At 42.5% G+C, this 16,763-nt stretch overlaps 1 protein-coding gene across 2 annotated transcripts in view; it reads left to right on the plus strand.

Moving 5' to 3' along the window:
• The window catches only part of brinp1 (bone morphogenetic protein/retinoic acid inducible neural-specific 1), a 182,929-nt gene that overhangs the window by 49,987 nt on the left and 116,179 nt on the right, over nt 1-16,763 (plus strand). For both annotated transcript variants that reach the window (XM_066659000.1, XM_066659002.1), the window contains exon 2: nt 3,951-4,212. In XM_066659000.1, coding sequence (XP_066515097.1) covers nt 4,001-4,212 — 212 coding nt within the window. In that variant the 5' untranslated portion in view covers nt 3,951-4,000. The remainder of the gene's footprint in view (nt 1-3,950; nt 4,213-16,763) is intronic.

The raw sequence follows: 16,763 nt of genomic DNA on the forward strand, positions 1-16,763 counted from the left end.
GATGAGTTGTGATCGTGGTATTAAACTCTTTATCACATTCATTTGTATCGTTTGTGCACTGGACACAATGCTATAGACTCGAGTTACTAAGCATTTAGAGCAGGAGTGGCCACTTTATCGAAAACCCCAACCTTGCCGGGGTGTGCTGGGGAACCTGGAGGAGTCTTGATTACGGTGATGGAGTCCTTGCTTAGATCTGACTGCACTGCAGTTGAATGGTGGTCAAGGATCTGTCCTCTGAACTTTGTCAAATGAGGTCAGTTGTAGAGCACAGTTAAACACTGTTAAGCTAAATCTCCAGCGCAGTGATAGATCAAGGACAAAGGAAAATAGCGCAAGGCCAATCTTTAAAACACAGAACAAGGTTTATACAATGCGCACAATAGTCAAAGATACAATAGAATGAAAACAAATACATGCATGAAGTCAGAGGTGTGATTTAAAGTGCCATTATAATAGTAAACAATGAGAGATATCATCACCGTCCAATCAAGAACATGCATCTCAGTTTTTGTGGATGTTTAGTTTACTACATCATTTCAGATGCTGTCCTTCAATCTGTGTGATGAATCGACCAATAGAAATGCTCCAGAATTGGTTTAAATTGACTTCCACTAAAATTTAAGATCTTTTCCTTCTCCTGTACACTCACCCAGTCACTCAGTGACTCACATACACTCACCCAGTCACTCAGTCACTCACATACACTCACCCAGTCACTCAATCACTCACATACACTCACCCAGTCACTCAGTCACTCACATACACTCACCCAGTCACTCAGTGACTCACATACACTCACCCAGTCACTCAGTCACTCACATACACTCACCCAGTCACTCAGTCACTCACATACACTCACCCAGTCACTCAGTCACTCACATACACTCACCCAGTCACTCAATCACTCACACACACTCACCCAGTCACTCAGTCACTCACATACACTCACCCAGTCACTCAATCACTCACATACACTCACACTGTCACTCAATCACTCACGCACACTCACCCAGTCACTCAGTCACTCACATACACTCACCCAGTCACTCAGTCACTCACATACACTCACCCAGTCACTCAGTCACTCACATACACTCACCCAGTCACTCAATCACTCACGCACACTCACCCAATCACTCAGTCACTCACATACACTCACCCAGTCACTCAGTCACTCACACACACACTCACCCAGTCACTCAGTCACTCACATACACTCACCCAGTCACTCAGTCACTCACATACACTCACCCAGTCACTCAGTCACTCACACGCACTCACCCAGTCACTCAATCACTCACACACACTCACCCAGTCACTCAGTCACTCACATACACTCACCCAGTCACTCAGTCACTCACATACACTCACCCAGTCACTCAGTCACTCACATACACTCACCCAGTCACTCAGTCACTCACATGCACTCACCCAGTCACTCAATCACTCACACACACTCACCCAGTCACTCAGTCACTCACATACACTCACCCAGTCACTCAGTCACTCACATACACTCACCCAGTCACTCAGTCACTCACACACACTCACCCAGTCACTCAGTCACTCACATACACTCACCCAGTCACTCAGTCACTCACATACACTCACCCAGTCACTCAGTCACTCACATACATTCACCCAGTCACTCAGTCACTCACATACACTCACCCAGTCACTCAGTCACTCACATACACTCACCCAGTCACCCAGTCACTCAGTCACTCACACACACACTCACCCAGTCACTCACACACACACACTCACCCAGTCACTCACACACACTCACCCAGTCACTCACATACACTCACCAAGTCACTCACACACACTCACCCAGTCACTCAGTCACTCACACACACTCACCCAGTCACTCACACACACACTCACCCAGTCACTCACACACACTCACCCAGTCACTCAGTCACTCACATACACTCACCCAGTCACTCACACACACACATTCACCCAGTCACTCACATACACTCATCCAGTCACTCACACACACACACTCACCCAGTCACTCACAAACACTCACCCAGTCACTCAGTCACTCACATACACTCACTCAGTCACTCACACACACTCACCCAGTCACTCACACACACTCACCCAGTCACTCAGTCACTCACATACACTCACCCAGTCACTCACACACACACTCACCCTGTCACTCAGTCACTCACATACACTCACCCAGTCACTCACACACACACACACACACACACACACACTCACCCAGTCACTCACTCACACACACACTCACCCATTCACTCATTCACTCACACCAGTGGGCAATTTCACACTCTCACCCAGTCACTCATACACATTCACCCACTCACTCACACATACTCACCTAGTCACTCACACACTCACTCATTGACACATTAACTCACACCATTGGGCAGTTTCACACACTCACCCAGTCAGTCTCACACATACTCAACCAGTTACTCACACACACTCACCCAGTCACTCACACACACTCACCCATTGACTCATTCACTCACATCAGTGGGCAGTTTCACACACTCACCCAGTCACTCACACACATTCACCCAGTCACTCACACACATTCACCCAGTCATTCACTTACATTCACTCAGTCACTCATACACACTCATCAAGTCACACAAACAAACACACACACACACACACACACATTCACACACAAAGACACACACACACACACACACACACACACACACACACACACACACACACACACACACACACACAGGGTAATTAACTAGTGCATCATTATTCCCAAAATAAATCTAGTGACATCTCTGGACCAGATTTCAGATGAGCTTTAACTTCTAAACTCCAGAATCCCCAGAGACCACAGAGACCACAGAGACCAGTGAGACCCCAAACATCCACGTCCAAGTATATGTTCTCCTTCAGCTGCTCCAGACTAATTAAAACATATTCAAACCCCGCTCCTTCTGCACGTCTCAGTTCATATGCGGCGTCCACGTGGCGGCGGCTTAATTGCGAGAGAGTGTCTAACGGGAGAAACTGGTGGTCCGCTCCGCGCTCGGTGTTAATGAGGCTCCGGGAGACGGCTCAGAGGAACTCCTCCCCACAAACTCCCTGTCACAACATGTCATAAAGCCGCCTCTTAACCTTGTCTGAACTTATCACGCCACCAATTAGTCGCAGAGGAGCGAAGGCGGCTCGTCCGTCCGTCTATAATCCACTTCCAGACTAGAAAAGGGCAGCCGTCTTCGTTAGAGCCCGGAACCAGCCCCCAGTACACACACACACACACACACACACACACACACACACACACACACACAATACACCATCACATTTGGTACAATTTTGCACTTTGTACTTCTACAGTCATAGACTGTAATCTACTTGTTGCTCTGCATACTTTGTCACCCCTCTTTCCACCTGTTCTTCAGCGCTCAAGACACTCACAGAGCAGGTGTGATGTGGTGGTGGATCATTCTCAGCGCTGCAGTGACACTGACGTGGTGGTGGTGTGTTAGTGTGTGTTGGTGCAGTGACACTGACGTGGTGGTGGTGTGTTAGTGTGTGTTGTGTTGGTGCGAGTTGATCAGACACAGCAGTGCTGCTGGAGTTTTTAAACTCTGAGTTCACTCTCTGTCCACTCTGTGAGACACTCCTCCCTGCTCTGTGGGGGACTTGTGGGGGTCCTGAATAAGATCTGCATCAAAATGACTTCAGCTTGGTTGAGAATACAAGACGGGCATATGTAAAAAGTTGTACTTGTGACATCACAAAGACATTGCATTCAAAATGGCCTATTTGTAGCTGATCACTTTTAATTTTAATATTGATTATACACCATGTTTATAATATTGCTCAACTAATCTCCCTCCCTCTCTCTCTCTCTCTCTCTCTCTCTCTCTCTCTCTCTCTCTCTTCTCTCTCTCTCTGTCTCTCTCTCTCTCTCTCTCTTTCTCTCTCTGCAGGTCTCCATAGAATGGAGCGAGAATGAACAGAGAGCGGCTGAAGGAAAAGCATGAACTGGAGGGTCATTGAGGTCACTTGCTTCCTGTTTGTGTGGGACCATGTGTGGGTTGTGTGTGTGCGGCAGGACCCCTCGGAGCAGCATGTCTCGCGCCAGTTCGACTGGATCATCTCCGACCGCGGCCCCTTCCACCACGCCAAGGGCTACCTCTCCTTCGTGGAACGATTCCGCCAGGGATTCACCACCCGCTATAAGATCTATAGGTGAGTCTCTCTGAGCACAGCCAGACCCTCACTGGACGCTCCGGAAACGCTTCTTCTTCTTCTCCTTCTTCTTATTTTTCTTCTTCTTCTTCTTCTTCTCCTTCTTCTTCTTCTTCTTCTTCTTCTACTACTTCTTCTCTTTCTTCTTCTTCTTCTTCTTTTTCTTCTTCTTCTCCTTCTTCTTCTTCTTCTTCTTCTTCTTCTACTACTTCTTCTCTTTCTTCTTCTTCTTCTTCTTCTTTTTCTTCTTCTTCTCCTTCTTCTTCTTTTTTTCTTCTCTTTCTCTTCTTCTTCTTCTCCTCCTCCTTCTTCTTCTCCTTCTTTTCTTCTTCTTCTTCTTCTTCTTCTTCTTCTTCTTCTTCTTCTTCTTTTTATTCTGCTTCTTCTTCTCCTTATTTTCATCTTCTCATTCTCTTCTTCTTCTTCTTCTTTTATTCTTTTTCTTCTTCTTCTTCGTCTTCCTTTTCTTCTTCTCTTTCTCTTCTTCTTCTTCTCCTCCTTCTTCTTCTCCTTCTCTTCTCATTCTCTTCTTCTTCTTTTTATTCTGCTTCTTCTTCTCCTTCTTATTTTCATCTTCTCCTTCTCTTCTTCTTCTTCTTTTTTTCTTTTTCTTCTTCTTCTTCTTCTCCTTCTTCTTCTTCTTCTTCCATTTCTACTCTTCTTTTTGTTTTCATCCTCTTCTTCTTCTTCTTCTTCTTCTTCTTCTTCTTCCTTTTCTTCTTCTCCTTCTTCTTCTTCCTTTTCTTCTTCTTCTTTTTCTTCATCTTCTTCTTTTCTTCTTCTCCTTCTCCTCCTTCTCTTCTTCTTCTTCTTCTTCTTCTTCTCCTTCTCTTCTTCCTCTTCTTCTTCTTCTCCTTCTTCTTTTCTTATTCTCTTTCTCTTCTTCTTCTTTTTCTTCCTTTTCTTCTTTTCTTTCTTCCTTTTCTTCTTCTTCTTTTTCTTCATCTTCTTCTTTTCTTCTTCTCCTTCTCTTCTTCTTCTTCTTCTTCTTCTTCTTATACTACTTCTTCTCTTTCTTCTTCTTCTTTTTCTTTTTCTTCTTCTTCTTCTCCTTCTTCTTTTCTTCTTCTCTTTCTCTTCTTCTTCTTCTCCTCCTTCTTCTTCTCCTTGTTTTTTCTTCTTCTTCTTCTTCTTCTTCTTCTTCTTCTTCTTCTTCTTCTTTTTATTCTGCTTCTTCTTCTCCTTCTTATTTTCTTCTTCTCCTTCTCTTCTTTTTCTTCTTCTTCTTCTTCTTCTTCTTCTTCTTCTTCTTCTTCTCATTCTCCTTCTTCTTCTTCACTTTGTAACCCACTGGAATGAGGCTACATTTGTTAATGATGTTGCTTTGATCCTGAGCTGTGTTCTGAAAAAACAAAACAAAACAAAACAAGAAAAAAAAACTGGTCTTTGTATCTTCAGTGTGAGTGGGGCAGGGGTTAAACACCGCATTAGGAATGTGAATGGAACTTTTGCAGAGTTTTCTCTCCAGGGCGAGAGCTGCAAACTCTGCAGAGTCAACGACACTGTCCTGTTTACACACTTTCTCAAAGTCTGTTTGTTTGCCGCATCATACGCGTAGTTCATGAGGTCTATTTCCCTCCATCACGTGTCACTCACCTGAGGTTACTGTAGATCACACTGACCCTGCACTGACTCTACACTGCCCTCAGGGTCTCTCTGACCCCTGCAGTTATCAGGTCATAAACTAACCAACCGTGTCCCCTGTCCCGTTCATGTGCTTCTAACACATCCGATCAATACAAATTAACCATGTCTTCTAGGAAAAGAAAGCAACAACAACAAAATAAAACACATTGATAAAATATTGATATGAAATTTCCACCACATGTTCATGTGGATTTTATGAAATATATGTGAAATCTAAGAAGTGAGAAATAATTCAGCAGAAACAGACCGGGGTCTAAGATGCGCGCTCTTTAAAACTGAGACAGCAACAGTCCGTGTCTTCACTTCTTATCAAACTTTTACGGCGGCCAGGTTTTACTTTCTTTTTCACCAGGGAATACTCTACAGAGGAAAAGTTGTGAGGCCAGAAAGAGCTCACAGAAGCCGTTCTGGCCCCAACTCCAAACCTTTTATCAGTTTATTGAACTGCAGCCGCTCCACGGCGCTTCTTTTTCTCCTCCTTTAAAAAGGACCAGCGCTCGTTCCTCTTATCAGCCTCACACTCCTTTTACACCTCCTTCGCTCATCCTTTCTTCACAACAACAAGCGTCCGCTGAAGAACTGGGGGCGATACGCTGCTGCTGTGAGTTTCCAGCACAAAAGCAGATCGGATCTGAGCTCAGTCTCATCATTTCTGAGTATTCTTTCTCTAACTTCTGCATAGTAACAGTCTCTAAGGAAATCAGATAACAACATCTCTGACATGAGATCAGTGGTGAATACCAGAGATTACAGGGGCATCTTTAATTAAAACTGGGGGGGAAAGCGTTGAGATCATTAGTGTTTTATGATGTATGTCAAATTTACATTTGATTGTAGATCTATTGTGTACAGTTTATATAAATATTAAACACAGTGGTCTGCATTTCTTATTATTAACGTAGTATTAACATCCATTTAAACATCTAATTAACTTATTTTAATTAGCATTAACCTTTCTTCTGCAGAATTTACTCTCGGATAAATATCATAAATATGATGCAAATGTAATATAGTGAATATAGTGTATATATATATATATATATATATATATATTATATATATATATATATATATATATATATATATATATATATATATATATAAATCTATTATATTGTAGTTTTCTGCTAAATTCTATTTATTTCAGCACGATTTCTAAAGAATCAACTGCTAAAAAGCCACTGAAAGAAGCGTGAAACCTGTCCCGACTGAAGCAGATATTGGAGGCGGATTCTCGCTGTAGAGATACCTCCCGACTGCACACGCGGGGCTTCATCTGCATCGGATATTAACTGTTAGCCATCAGCTCTAATGAAATGCTCTTATAATGAAACACTCCTAATGAAGCGCTCTCATTGAAGGATGAGCACGTCCTGTAGTCAGGTCTCTCTCGGTGTGTGTGTTAGGCTGGTTGTTTGTCCACTGCGTTTTAGATTCCCACAAAAGACCTCCTTTAGAAAAGGGTCCTCAAACACACTTCTTCTCTTCTTCTTCTCCTTCTTCTTCTTCTTCTTTTCTTCTTCTCCTTCTTCTTTTTTCTTTTTCATTTTCTCCTTCTTCTTCTCTTTCTTCTTCTTCTTTTCTCCTTCTCTTTCTCCTTCTTATTCTTCTTCTTCTTCTTCTTCTTCTTTTTCTTCTTCTTCTTCTTCGTCTTCTTCTTCTTCTTCACCTTCTCATTTAAGGATTAGCATGTCAGTTAGTCAGGTCCCTCTCGTTGTGAACGTTAGGCTGGTTGTTTGTCCACTGCATTTTAAATTCCCACAAAAGATCTCCTTTAGAAAAGTGTCCTCAAACTTCTAACACACTTTATTGTGATCAAATTTTCCTCAAACCCCTCTATTGTCTCACGTTAATGAAAATAATATTCAATTAAAGGTGGGATTGTTATTCAAAGCATGAGTTCATGCATCACACTGAAGTTGAGGATATTTTCCTACTCTAATATATTAGAGACATCCTAGATATTTGATGGCATGGCAACCTGTACATAGCTGTATCCCACTATAAAGTCAAGCACTGTTGCGTTTTTCTGTTACAACAAACACAACCTCATCAAACTAGTTTTGAATGTTTGTGATTGATCATTTGTCCCTGTGTTAATTCTTGAGCTGACCACAGGCTTCTAATTTGCATAACGGTAAGCTTTATTGCATCACAGACTCTGCCCACTTCACGTCACCAATGTTCACGAAGCCTCCTATCACCAGCCTCGTTACGTTTTGTTGCTCATTGTGTGAAAGCAGGGTTAGACACAGCCTTCTGGTCACATGGATAATACATTTTTTAACAGAAAAAAACTACATTTGATTAAATTAAATACATGAAAATGAGATGTAATCAAGGACATTGGCAGGGGGCTGGTAGATAATTATCTAAAGCAGAACTGCAAAAATGTTTTGGGATGCTACACCAATTACAGCCAGTTCTGTCCCAGCTCTTAACACCCTGAACACAACTGTTTTTTTTTTTTTTTTTTTTTTTTTTTTTCTTCTTTGTTTCATTGCAATATTTCAGTGATACTCTTACTGGACCTGAGTTCTGGACGCTGTTCCAGGTTCTGGCCAGAGTCCATTCTTTCCAGAGGACAGCGGAGCCCTCTATTGTCCTTATGTTGAACAATTGCTTGTGCTTGTCTTTTGTGTAGAACTTGGCAGATCATAAGTTTAAAACAGAGCCTTTAAGAGAATGATATATAAAAAAAAAAAACAAAAACAAAAAAAAAAGCAGCGTAGAGGAAAAGTTGCAGAGGAAAGAAAGAGAGAAGAGAGAGATAAATTGGAAAAAAAGGAAGACAGAGAGAAGACAGAGACAGAGAGAGAAAGATGGAAAGCATCCCTCATCTCTGGCTTTGTCTCTGAGCATCTGCAGTGCATTAAAGGATAAAAATCGTGACTGGACATATGAATGGACATAATGGATTTAATCTGTGAACCGAGGCGGCCTGTTCTACCTCCTGTGTGGGATTAGCACAATGCCAGGTGTGTGTGTGTGTGTGTGTGTTTGTGAATGAAAGAGTGTACAAGTTAAATAAGAAAGTCAAATGCTGATTATAGTTTGACAGCATGGTGGTGCTGCAGGTGGTGTCACTGTCACACAGCTCTGGGTCCTTGAGGGTATGGGTTCAAGATGAAGCAGTTACAGAAAATGAATGAATGAATGAATTAATGGATGAATAAATTAATGAATTAATGGTTTAATGAATGAATGAATAGATTGATGAATGAATGAATGAATGCATGAATGAATGAATGAATGAATGAATGAATGGGCTAATGAATGAATGAATGGTTTAATGAATGAATTGATTAATGAATGAATGAACGAATTAATGGATGGGTGGATGGATGGATGAATTAATGAATGAATGAATGGGTGAATGAATGAATGAATGAATGAATGGATGTTTATAGTAATTGATCTTGGCCTCAATTTAGAGTTTGTTCATTAACTTTCAGAAACTGAAATATAAACAGAAACTTAATTCAGAGCTTTAACCCATACTTCACTGAAACTGAATTTAAAGGTGTGTATGGGGTGATTCTGCTTCCATCTGCATTAGTTTGTGAGGAATCTGAAAATTTGATTTTATAGAAGAAATTACAGAAGGGTTTTCAGAAATAAAATAATAACGAAACTTTTAATTAATAATGTAGCATTTATTGTAAAAGCATAAATACGATGTAAAGAATATTTTACGGATTAGATCCTCTCTTTATATCTTTAAAGACACGTTCTCAATAGTAACCTACACGCTCGTCTTTTGAAGCCCTTCTCTGAGGAAGTGAATCGGATGTTGAAGTGTGAACGCTCCCACATTTCCTTCAGAAAGTGAAGTGATATTAAAAAAACAAAACCTCACAGCATGAGCTCGACAACACTCCACATTCTCAGCCTTTAATTACAGCTGTTTCTTAATTTATGCCACTTTAACGTATCCTTTCACTTCCCCACTCTCCTCCCTCCATCTCCTGCCAACTCTCTCGCTCTTTTTCGTTTTTCACTCGCTCCAGGTGTGTGGAGCACTCAGGGTTTGATCCGTAATCAGGGACATTGACGTATCCTTGCTCCTCAGAAAGTAGACCCCATGTCAGAACTAAATCTTGCATCTCCACACGAAGTGACCAGCAGAGTCTGAAGTCAAATCTTCTGTTCTCTAGGAAACTTGATGGTGGGAAACACTGCTGTGAGGATTTGATGGCGCTCAACCACAATAAAACGTTGGTGAGCACAGGTGCTGAGGATAGAAGATTAGTTTTGGATCAGAAACCCCACTCCAACTCCATAGGAGCTCCATCACTCCAGAGAAGACAGATCCACTCTCAGACAGGGGGCGCCATACCCCTCTGGACCACACTTGGCAATGGACGTGGAGTTGCACTGATTTTTATTAGGTGTACAACAAAGTTTTAAAGCATTTTGTGAAATGAAAGTATAAATACACTGTGACCCTCCTTCAAAAGTTACACAGTGCAGTTTCTGTAGTGCTGGGTCCACAGTAGTGATGACAGAGGCTCTCCCTGTTACAGCTCAGTGGAGTGTCCCAATGATTTTGAAGCTACGATTTTAATTTAAAAATAATACGTACAGTTGTTTAAATCTAAACCCAAACTCCCACATACTTTTGGATTCAATATTCTCCCCAAGAACAGAGCACATCCACCACAGTCTTTTGCAGCACTCATTTCCTGATGGAGCTCATCACGAATGCAGCGCCCAATAAACTCTTCACTCGCTGTTTTCACACGGCTTCGGTTTTAGGTCATTTTTTTTTTTTTGTTGAATAAAATGAAAATTGTGATTTTTACATTTATTTCTACACTTATCTTTACATTTATTTGTCTCCACATCCACTGCCAAGTGGGTATGGCACCCCCCGTCTGAGAGTGGATCGGACTCTGGAGTGGTGGAGATCCAATAACACCTTGGGGATGAGTTGGAGTGGGGTTTTTGATCCAAAACTTGAATTTCAACATCAGCACCTGCCCTCACTTAAGTTCATATGGTTGAGTGCCATTGAATCCACATTAAAACGTATCTATGAACCTGATTAGTTAGAGATAATTCACACAGTGTCTGCGGCTGCAGCTGAGCTCCCTCAGTGTAAAGGGTGTTTACATACGACTGAAAGTATAGAGCATCTGTATTCAATCCAGATTTGACTGAATGTGGTGCCAACTAGTGGCCACAGGAGATGAAGGAAAGTAGGATAGAAGTGTGTGTGTGTGTGTGTGTGTGTGTGTGTGTGTGTGTGTGTGTGTGAGAGAGAGAGAGAGAGAGAGAGAGAGAGAGAGAGAGAGAGAGAGAGAAAGAGGGAGAGAGAGAGAGAGAGAGAGAGAGAGAGAGAGAGAGAGAGAGAGAGAGAGAGAGAGAGAGAGAGAGAGAGAGAGAGAGAGAGAGAGAGAGAGAGCTTTAAGCAAATGTCAGCATGCCTGGCCCATCTTCCATGTGTCGTTGTGTGTGTGTGTGTGTGTGTGTGTGTGTGCTTCATCTGCTTTTAATAGAGGTGCCAGTTACAAAGTGCCCACCCGCTCCGCTGTCCCATTTACAGTTTTTTGGTCAAAAAATAAAAAAAAGTGGCATGTTACAATTTCCCGTGGCTGACACTCGGGTGGCATCCGTCAACTTTAATGTGTCTCGCTACACTGGAGAGTGTGTGTGTGTGTGTGTGAGAGAGAGACAGTGTGTGTGAGCCCTTTGTGAGGTTAGACGTGATTTGTCAGAACAGAATTCAAAATATTAGTCTTATATTCCCCTGTCTCTTTGCTTAGCAAAGCTCCTTGTATTTGACTGACAAGCTCCGGCAAACACAGGCCCCGGCACTTCTTCTTCTTCTCCTCCTCCTCCTCCTTCTTCTTTCTGCCTATAAGAAAGAGAAGGAGAAGAAAAATATCACCCAGAAAAACGGAGAAACGCAAAGCCCTTTGATTTCCAGAGCTGAGGACGGTGTGATAGACTTCATCTGGCTTTTTTTCTCGTGCGTTTGATTTGCCGAGGGAAAGATTTAGACGCCTCCCCTCTCCCCTCTCCCCTCACCGTCTGTAAGTCTTTCCTTCTTTCCTTCCACCAAACCTCCCCTCTCTTTTCCCACCCTTCTTATCCCCGCCTTCCCGACTCTTCTCCTCCGCTTTCATCTCGCTTCCCCCTGTCCCGCCGCTTCCTTTGTGTTTTCCTGCGGTGTCTTCGTGGACCGGCAGACAGCCGTGAGACCGGAGCGTCTTTGTCACATATCAGTGGCTGTCCTTTCTTTCTTTTTGTTTGTTTGTTTGTTTGTTTTGTTGTTGTTTTCAGCTTGGAGCTTGTCAGCGTGGCACTTGAGGGACGACTATACAAAGTCTCCCCGAACACGAGCAGTGTGTCTGTGCTTTTATTTCCTTCAAGAGTTTGGGAATGCCGTGCTATTCCTTTCAAACTCGTGTCCTCACTCCTGCTGTTTCAGTTTTGGAAATAAATGCCTGAGATTTTAGCGTTAACCCTTTGAACTTTAAGGACATATTTGGGCATATTTTGACACGGAAACACTGGACCTATCATTGTGCATCCAACAATAAAGACAGCGTTATCTTACAGTGAAAGAAAAACAAGCTTCTGTCCTTTACCTGGTGCAAAAAAGGAAGATTTAGATTTAGATTTAGTCTTAATCTTTTGACTAATGACTTGTATTATTTTTAGTCTCATTCTAGTCACATAATTATCATTAATTTTAGCCAAATTTGTGTCCATTAATGTTAAAAAGCCTATTGTTTGTCAGGTATTTTAAAGGTTTGATTATTTTCAGAAATTTAAAAAGTTGTATTCAATTTAAAAACATATTACCATCCAAAATTAAGGAAAACAATGTCTTCAAATAGACTTCAAAGCCACTTCAAAAGTGTCTCAAACTGATTCCAAATTATTTCACTGAGATAATTATTATATTATCAGTTGTTACGAGTGACTCTTCTTCACTTAAACCGAAGATAACAAAGAGGAGACGTCGCCCAAACAATTTGTGCGTCGTTGCCCTGACAACGGTAAATGGAGCATTTCACTGGTTTTATTTCCTTGTGACTTTTTCTTGTGGTGAGTTTTAATTCAGGAATTTGATAATGGGTCATTGACCAGTCTTTCACATTAATATTTAAGTTTGAAAATTTTACCTTAGCCCCTTGTCTGCAAATAAAATTTGGTCGTCAATAAACATTGTTCATCACAGTTTTTGTTAATGAAATTAACACTGGTTGAAGCTTCTTTCCTATCACTGAGTAAAACAAGATCCAGTTCCACATGTGGTTCCTGGTACAATGTAGAATCATACATTAGCACAGCTACAGGAAGCCAAATATGTCTCGCTGTCTTCAGTCTCACTCTTAACATTATTCCTAGAGCAGTACAGTCACTGTTTTAACTACCAGTGCATCCAACAATAAAATCAACAAGAGCTTCTCTAACACAATGATAGGAAACGTAGTAGCAACACTGACTATCTCCAATAACCCTGGGGGTGGACATAATTGTGTTTTAATAGCACTCTTGTAATTGTAAATATTTGGGGACATTACATAGACTCCCATTCATTTTGTGGACACTTAAAATGACATTTTCTATCAGCTTAATTCTAATCTTAGCCCTGTCCCTAATCTTAAAATATTGCTTTATCTTGAAATGTAACAACTGGGCTCCCCACAAGGACAAGAAGTCTATTCAATGTGAGTGTGTACACAGGTTCTGGTCCCCACAATGTAATATATTCTTGGTACACACACAAACACACTAGTGACCCAGGTAAATCAACACCCATCTCAGCACCGGACTCAAGGGCACTTCAGCCATGGATGTTGAGGGAGGAGGATGTGCATTTCCTTCACTCCCCCCCTGCCCCCCATTGTTCGTGTTGGTACCAGGGATCTTCTGGTCCCAATCTCACTCCTCTAACCTTCATAACATCCCTCCTCTGATAGAAAATAAGCTTGAAGCCATCCTGGATTCGGCAGCTCAGGGCTATAACTCAGGCACTTAGCTCGTAAAAGCCAGCAGAGACGTTTGTTGAGGCCGTGGCTCCTGGCACAGTTACAGGAGGCGATCGTGTCTCGCTGTCTTCATCCTGTCTTCATCCTGTCTCCTCCGACAGAAGGAAGAATCAAATTCAGCCGTCAGTGCAGGGGATCGCCTTGCTTGTGACAAGACAATTAAATCCCGCATCAATACGGAGCGGAATGCACCGCACTTCTCATTAAAAATTTAATCAGAAAATCTGCAATCACATCTGTCTGACATCTGCACCACTGTCAGAGCAGTGCCGGAGCCTCATCCATCAAACGGCTCCAATCAGAACCAAAGGCTCGGGTTTCCTATTCGTACAGGGGATCGGACTTTCATGCCGATACAGGACCAGGACCCTCTCGTCCGGATCCAGGGCCTTCATTATTTACAATTCAGTTCAACTCAGTTCATTTCTCCAGAGCAGCGTGAAGAACGTTTTTGTAAAGACAAACAGCAGAAGAGACAAGCAGAAAACCGGAGTGGGTGTCTGGTAGCTGACAGAACACAGTTGGGCAGTTAGTGATCTCCTCCAAGCGTGTTGAGCTTCAATAATACTATATTAGTATCAGTAACATATCTGGAGGTACTGTATATTCTTGTACCTAAGTTCAGTATAAGAAGTTGGTGACCTTTTCTGAGAGAGAGAGAGACCCCAAACTGTGCCACTACCTGGAAACCAAACCACACATTATATTAATACAACTGACCTTTAGAAAGCACCCCCCACCCCCCGCTCACACACACACACACACACACACACACACACACACTCCCCCTCATACAGAGGAGAGATGAGGATTCACGTTAATAAACACATCGCACAAACAAACACACATGATGCTTAGTAACAGGCAGGAGGTGCATCACAGCATCCCTGGGGGTCGGTTGCCATAACGACGAGGGGAGTGTCATGTGTGGAGTCTCATCCTCCAGCTTAAAAGAAGGAGATCTAGTCTCTGACCACTGGAAAACGCCGTCTGGATCAGGCACACACAAACCTCTCAGGGGTCCGCTCTCTAAAACATGGGCTGGAGGCTTGGGTCTGGCAGGTTCAGGTCACGCTCTGACCAGGGGTGGGTTCTATGTAAAAAGTCCCACCACTTTGAGGGATGGACACATGGGGATTGATTAAAGGGCTTGGATCTGGGATCAGTTTTGGAGTGAGACTGGGTTTAGCATCAGGCAGCTATCAGTATATAGTGACTGTTTATTAAAGAGTGGAAAGAACCATAGCTTTCAGAGTTGTCTGTTGTTTATTTTTAGCAGATGACTGTGATTTAGTCTTAGTCTTGGTCTTTTGACTAAAATTTGTATTAATTTCATTATAATTTCAGTCTAGTGTTAGTCCATTAAACAAACAAACTTTACTTTAGAAGTGTTACTAACTTTCATTAATTATGACAGGAAAGTGCCAACATTCATTCATTCATTCATTATCTGTAACCCTTATCCAGTTTAGGGTCGCGGTGGGTCCAGAGCCTACCTGGAATCATTGGGCGCAAGGCAGGAATACACCCTGGAGGGGGCAAAGTAGCAACATTTTTCTTCAAATATATTTTGCATTTATTAAACATTAAAATTTTAAGTTCAGTGTGTATTCCCCGCCTTGCGCCCAATGATTCCAGGTAGGCTCTGGACCCACCGCGACCCTGAACTGGAAAAGGATTACAGATAATGAATGAATGAATGAATTTTAAGTTCAAAGTCGCAGAAGAAGGCATCACAAACTAAGACTGAGTCGACTCCAAGAGATTCAACTCTATGAATTATTGGCCAACAGTTGATACAAGCAATTCCCAGACGCTCAAGGAATCAATTCTTTCAGAGCTGACTCTTCTTCACTTTTTTCACCAGAGGGACAGACGGAGCATTTTCCTGTTGGATGTTTTATATTCCTGTGATTTTTCCATTTACGAACCTGAATTAGTCGGTCATTTAAAAGTCTCACATTTTCATTTAGATTTATTCTGTGATGAAAATTGCAGAACATTTACTTGTGTTCAAATGATTATTTTGATTCAGTGCATGTCTAGTGTTTTGTGGTGGAAATAAGTCATCAACAAATATTTTCCATCATCGTTTTCGTTAATTAAATGAACGCTGTGGTTGACAGGGAATGTTTTATTTGGTGATTTATTCATCAAAGCTGGAAGTATTCAGGTTGTGTGCTGTCACTGAAGGCAGACATAGTCTTGAGTCTTGAGGACCCCATGCTTTGTGGGGGGAGCTGTTGTTGTTGTGCTTCTAATTAGGGTTTAGTGTGACCACTCACATTCCCAGTGACAGTGTGTGAGTGATTGGGTGAGTGTTTGAGATTGTCCACAGGTGTGAGTGACTGGGTGGGTGTGTGATGCTTTATGATGGACTGGCGCGTTGTGTGTTGTTTCCCTGCCTTTGCTCATATGTTCCTCAGGATCTTTGTACCAACAGGCTGGGGAATTGAGGGGTCGAGGGATTGTCCTGGGGTTGTGGGTTTGAGGTGTGAGGAGTGTGGTGTGTTCTCCCTGTGTCTGCGTGGGTTTCCTCCAGGTGACTGTCTGTGAGGAGTGTGGTGTGTTCTCCCTGTGTCTGTGTGGGTTTCCTGTGGGTGACTGTCTGTGAGGAGTGTGGTGTGTTCTCCCTGTGTCTGCATGGGTTTCCTGTGGGTGACTGTCTGTGAGGAGTGTGGTGTGTTCTCTCTGTGTCTGCGTGGGTTTCCTTCGGGTGACTGTCTGTGAGGAGTGTGGTGTGTTCTCCCTTTGTCTGCGTGGGTTTCCTCCGGGTGACTGTCTGTGAGGAGTGTGGTGTGTTCTCCCTGTGTCTGCGTGGGTTTCTTCCGGGTGACTGTCTGTGAGGAGTGTAGTGTGTTCTCCCTGTGTCTGCGTGGGTTTCCTCCAGGTGACTGT

Source organism: Hoplias malabaricus, chromosome 2 (genome assembly GCF_029633855.1).
Source record: "Hoplias malabaricus isolate fHopMal1 chromosome 2, fHopMal1.hap1, whole genome shotgun sequence".
In the NCBI taxonomy this organism is placed as follows: domain Eukaryota; kingdom Metazoa; phylum Chordata; class Actinopteri; order Characiformes; family Erythrinidae; genus Hoplias; species Hoplias malabaricus.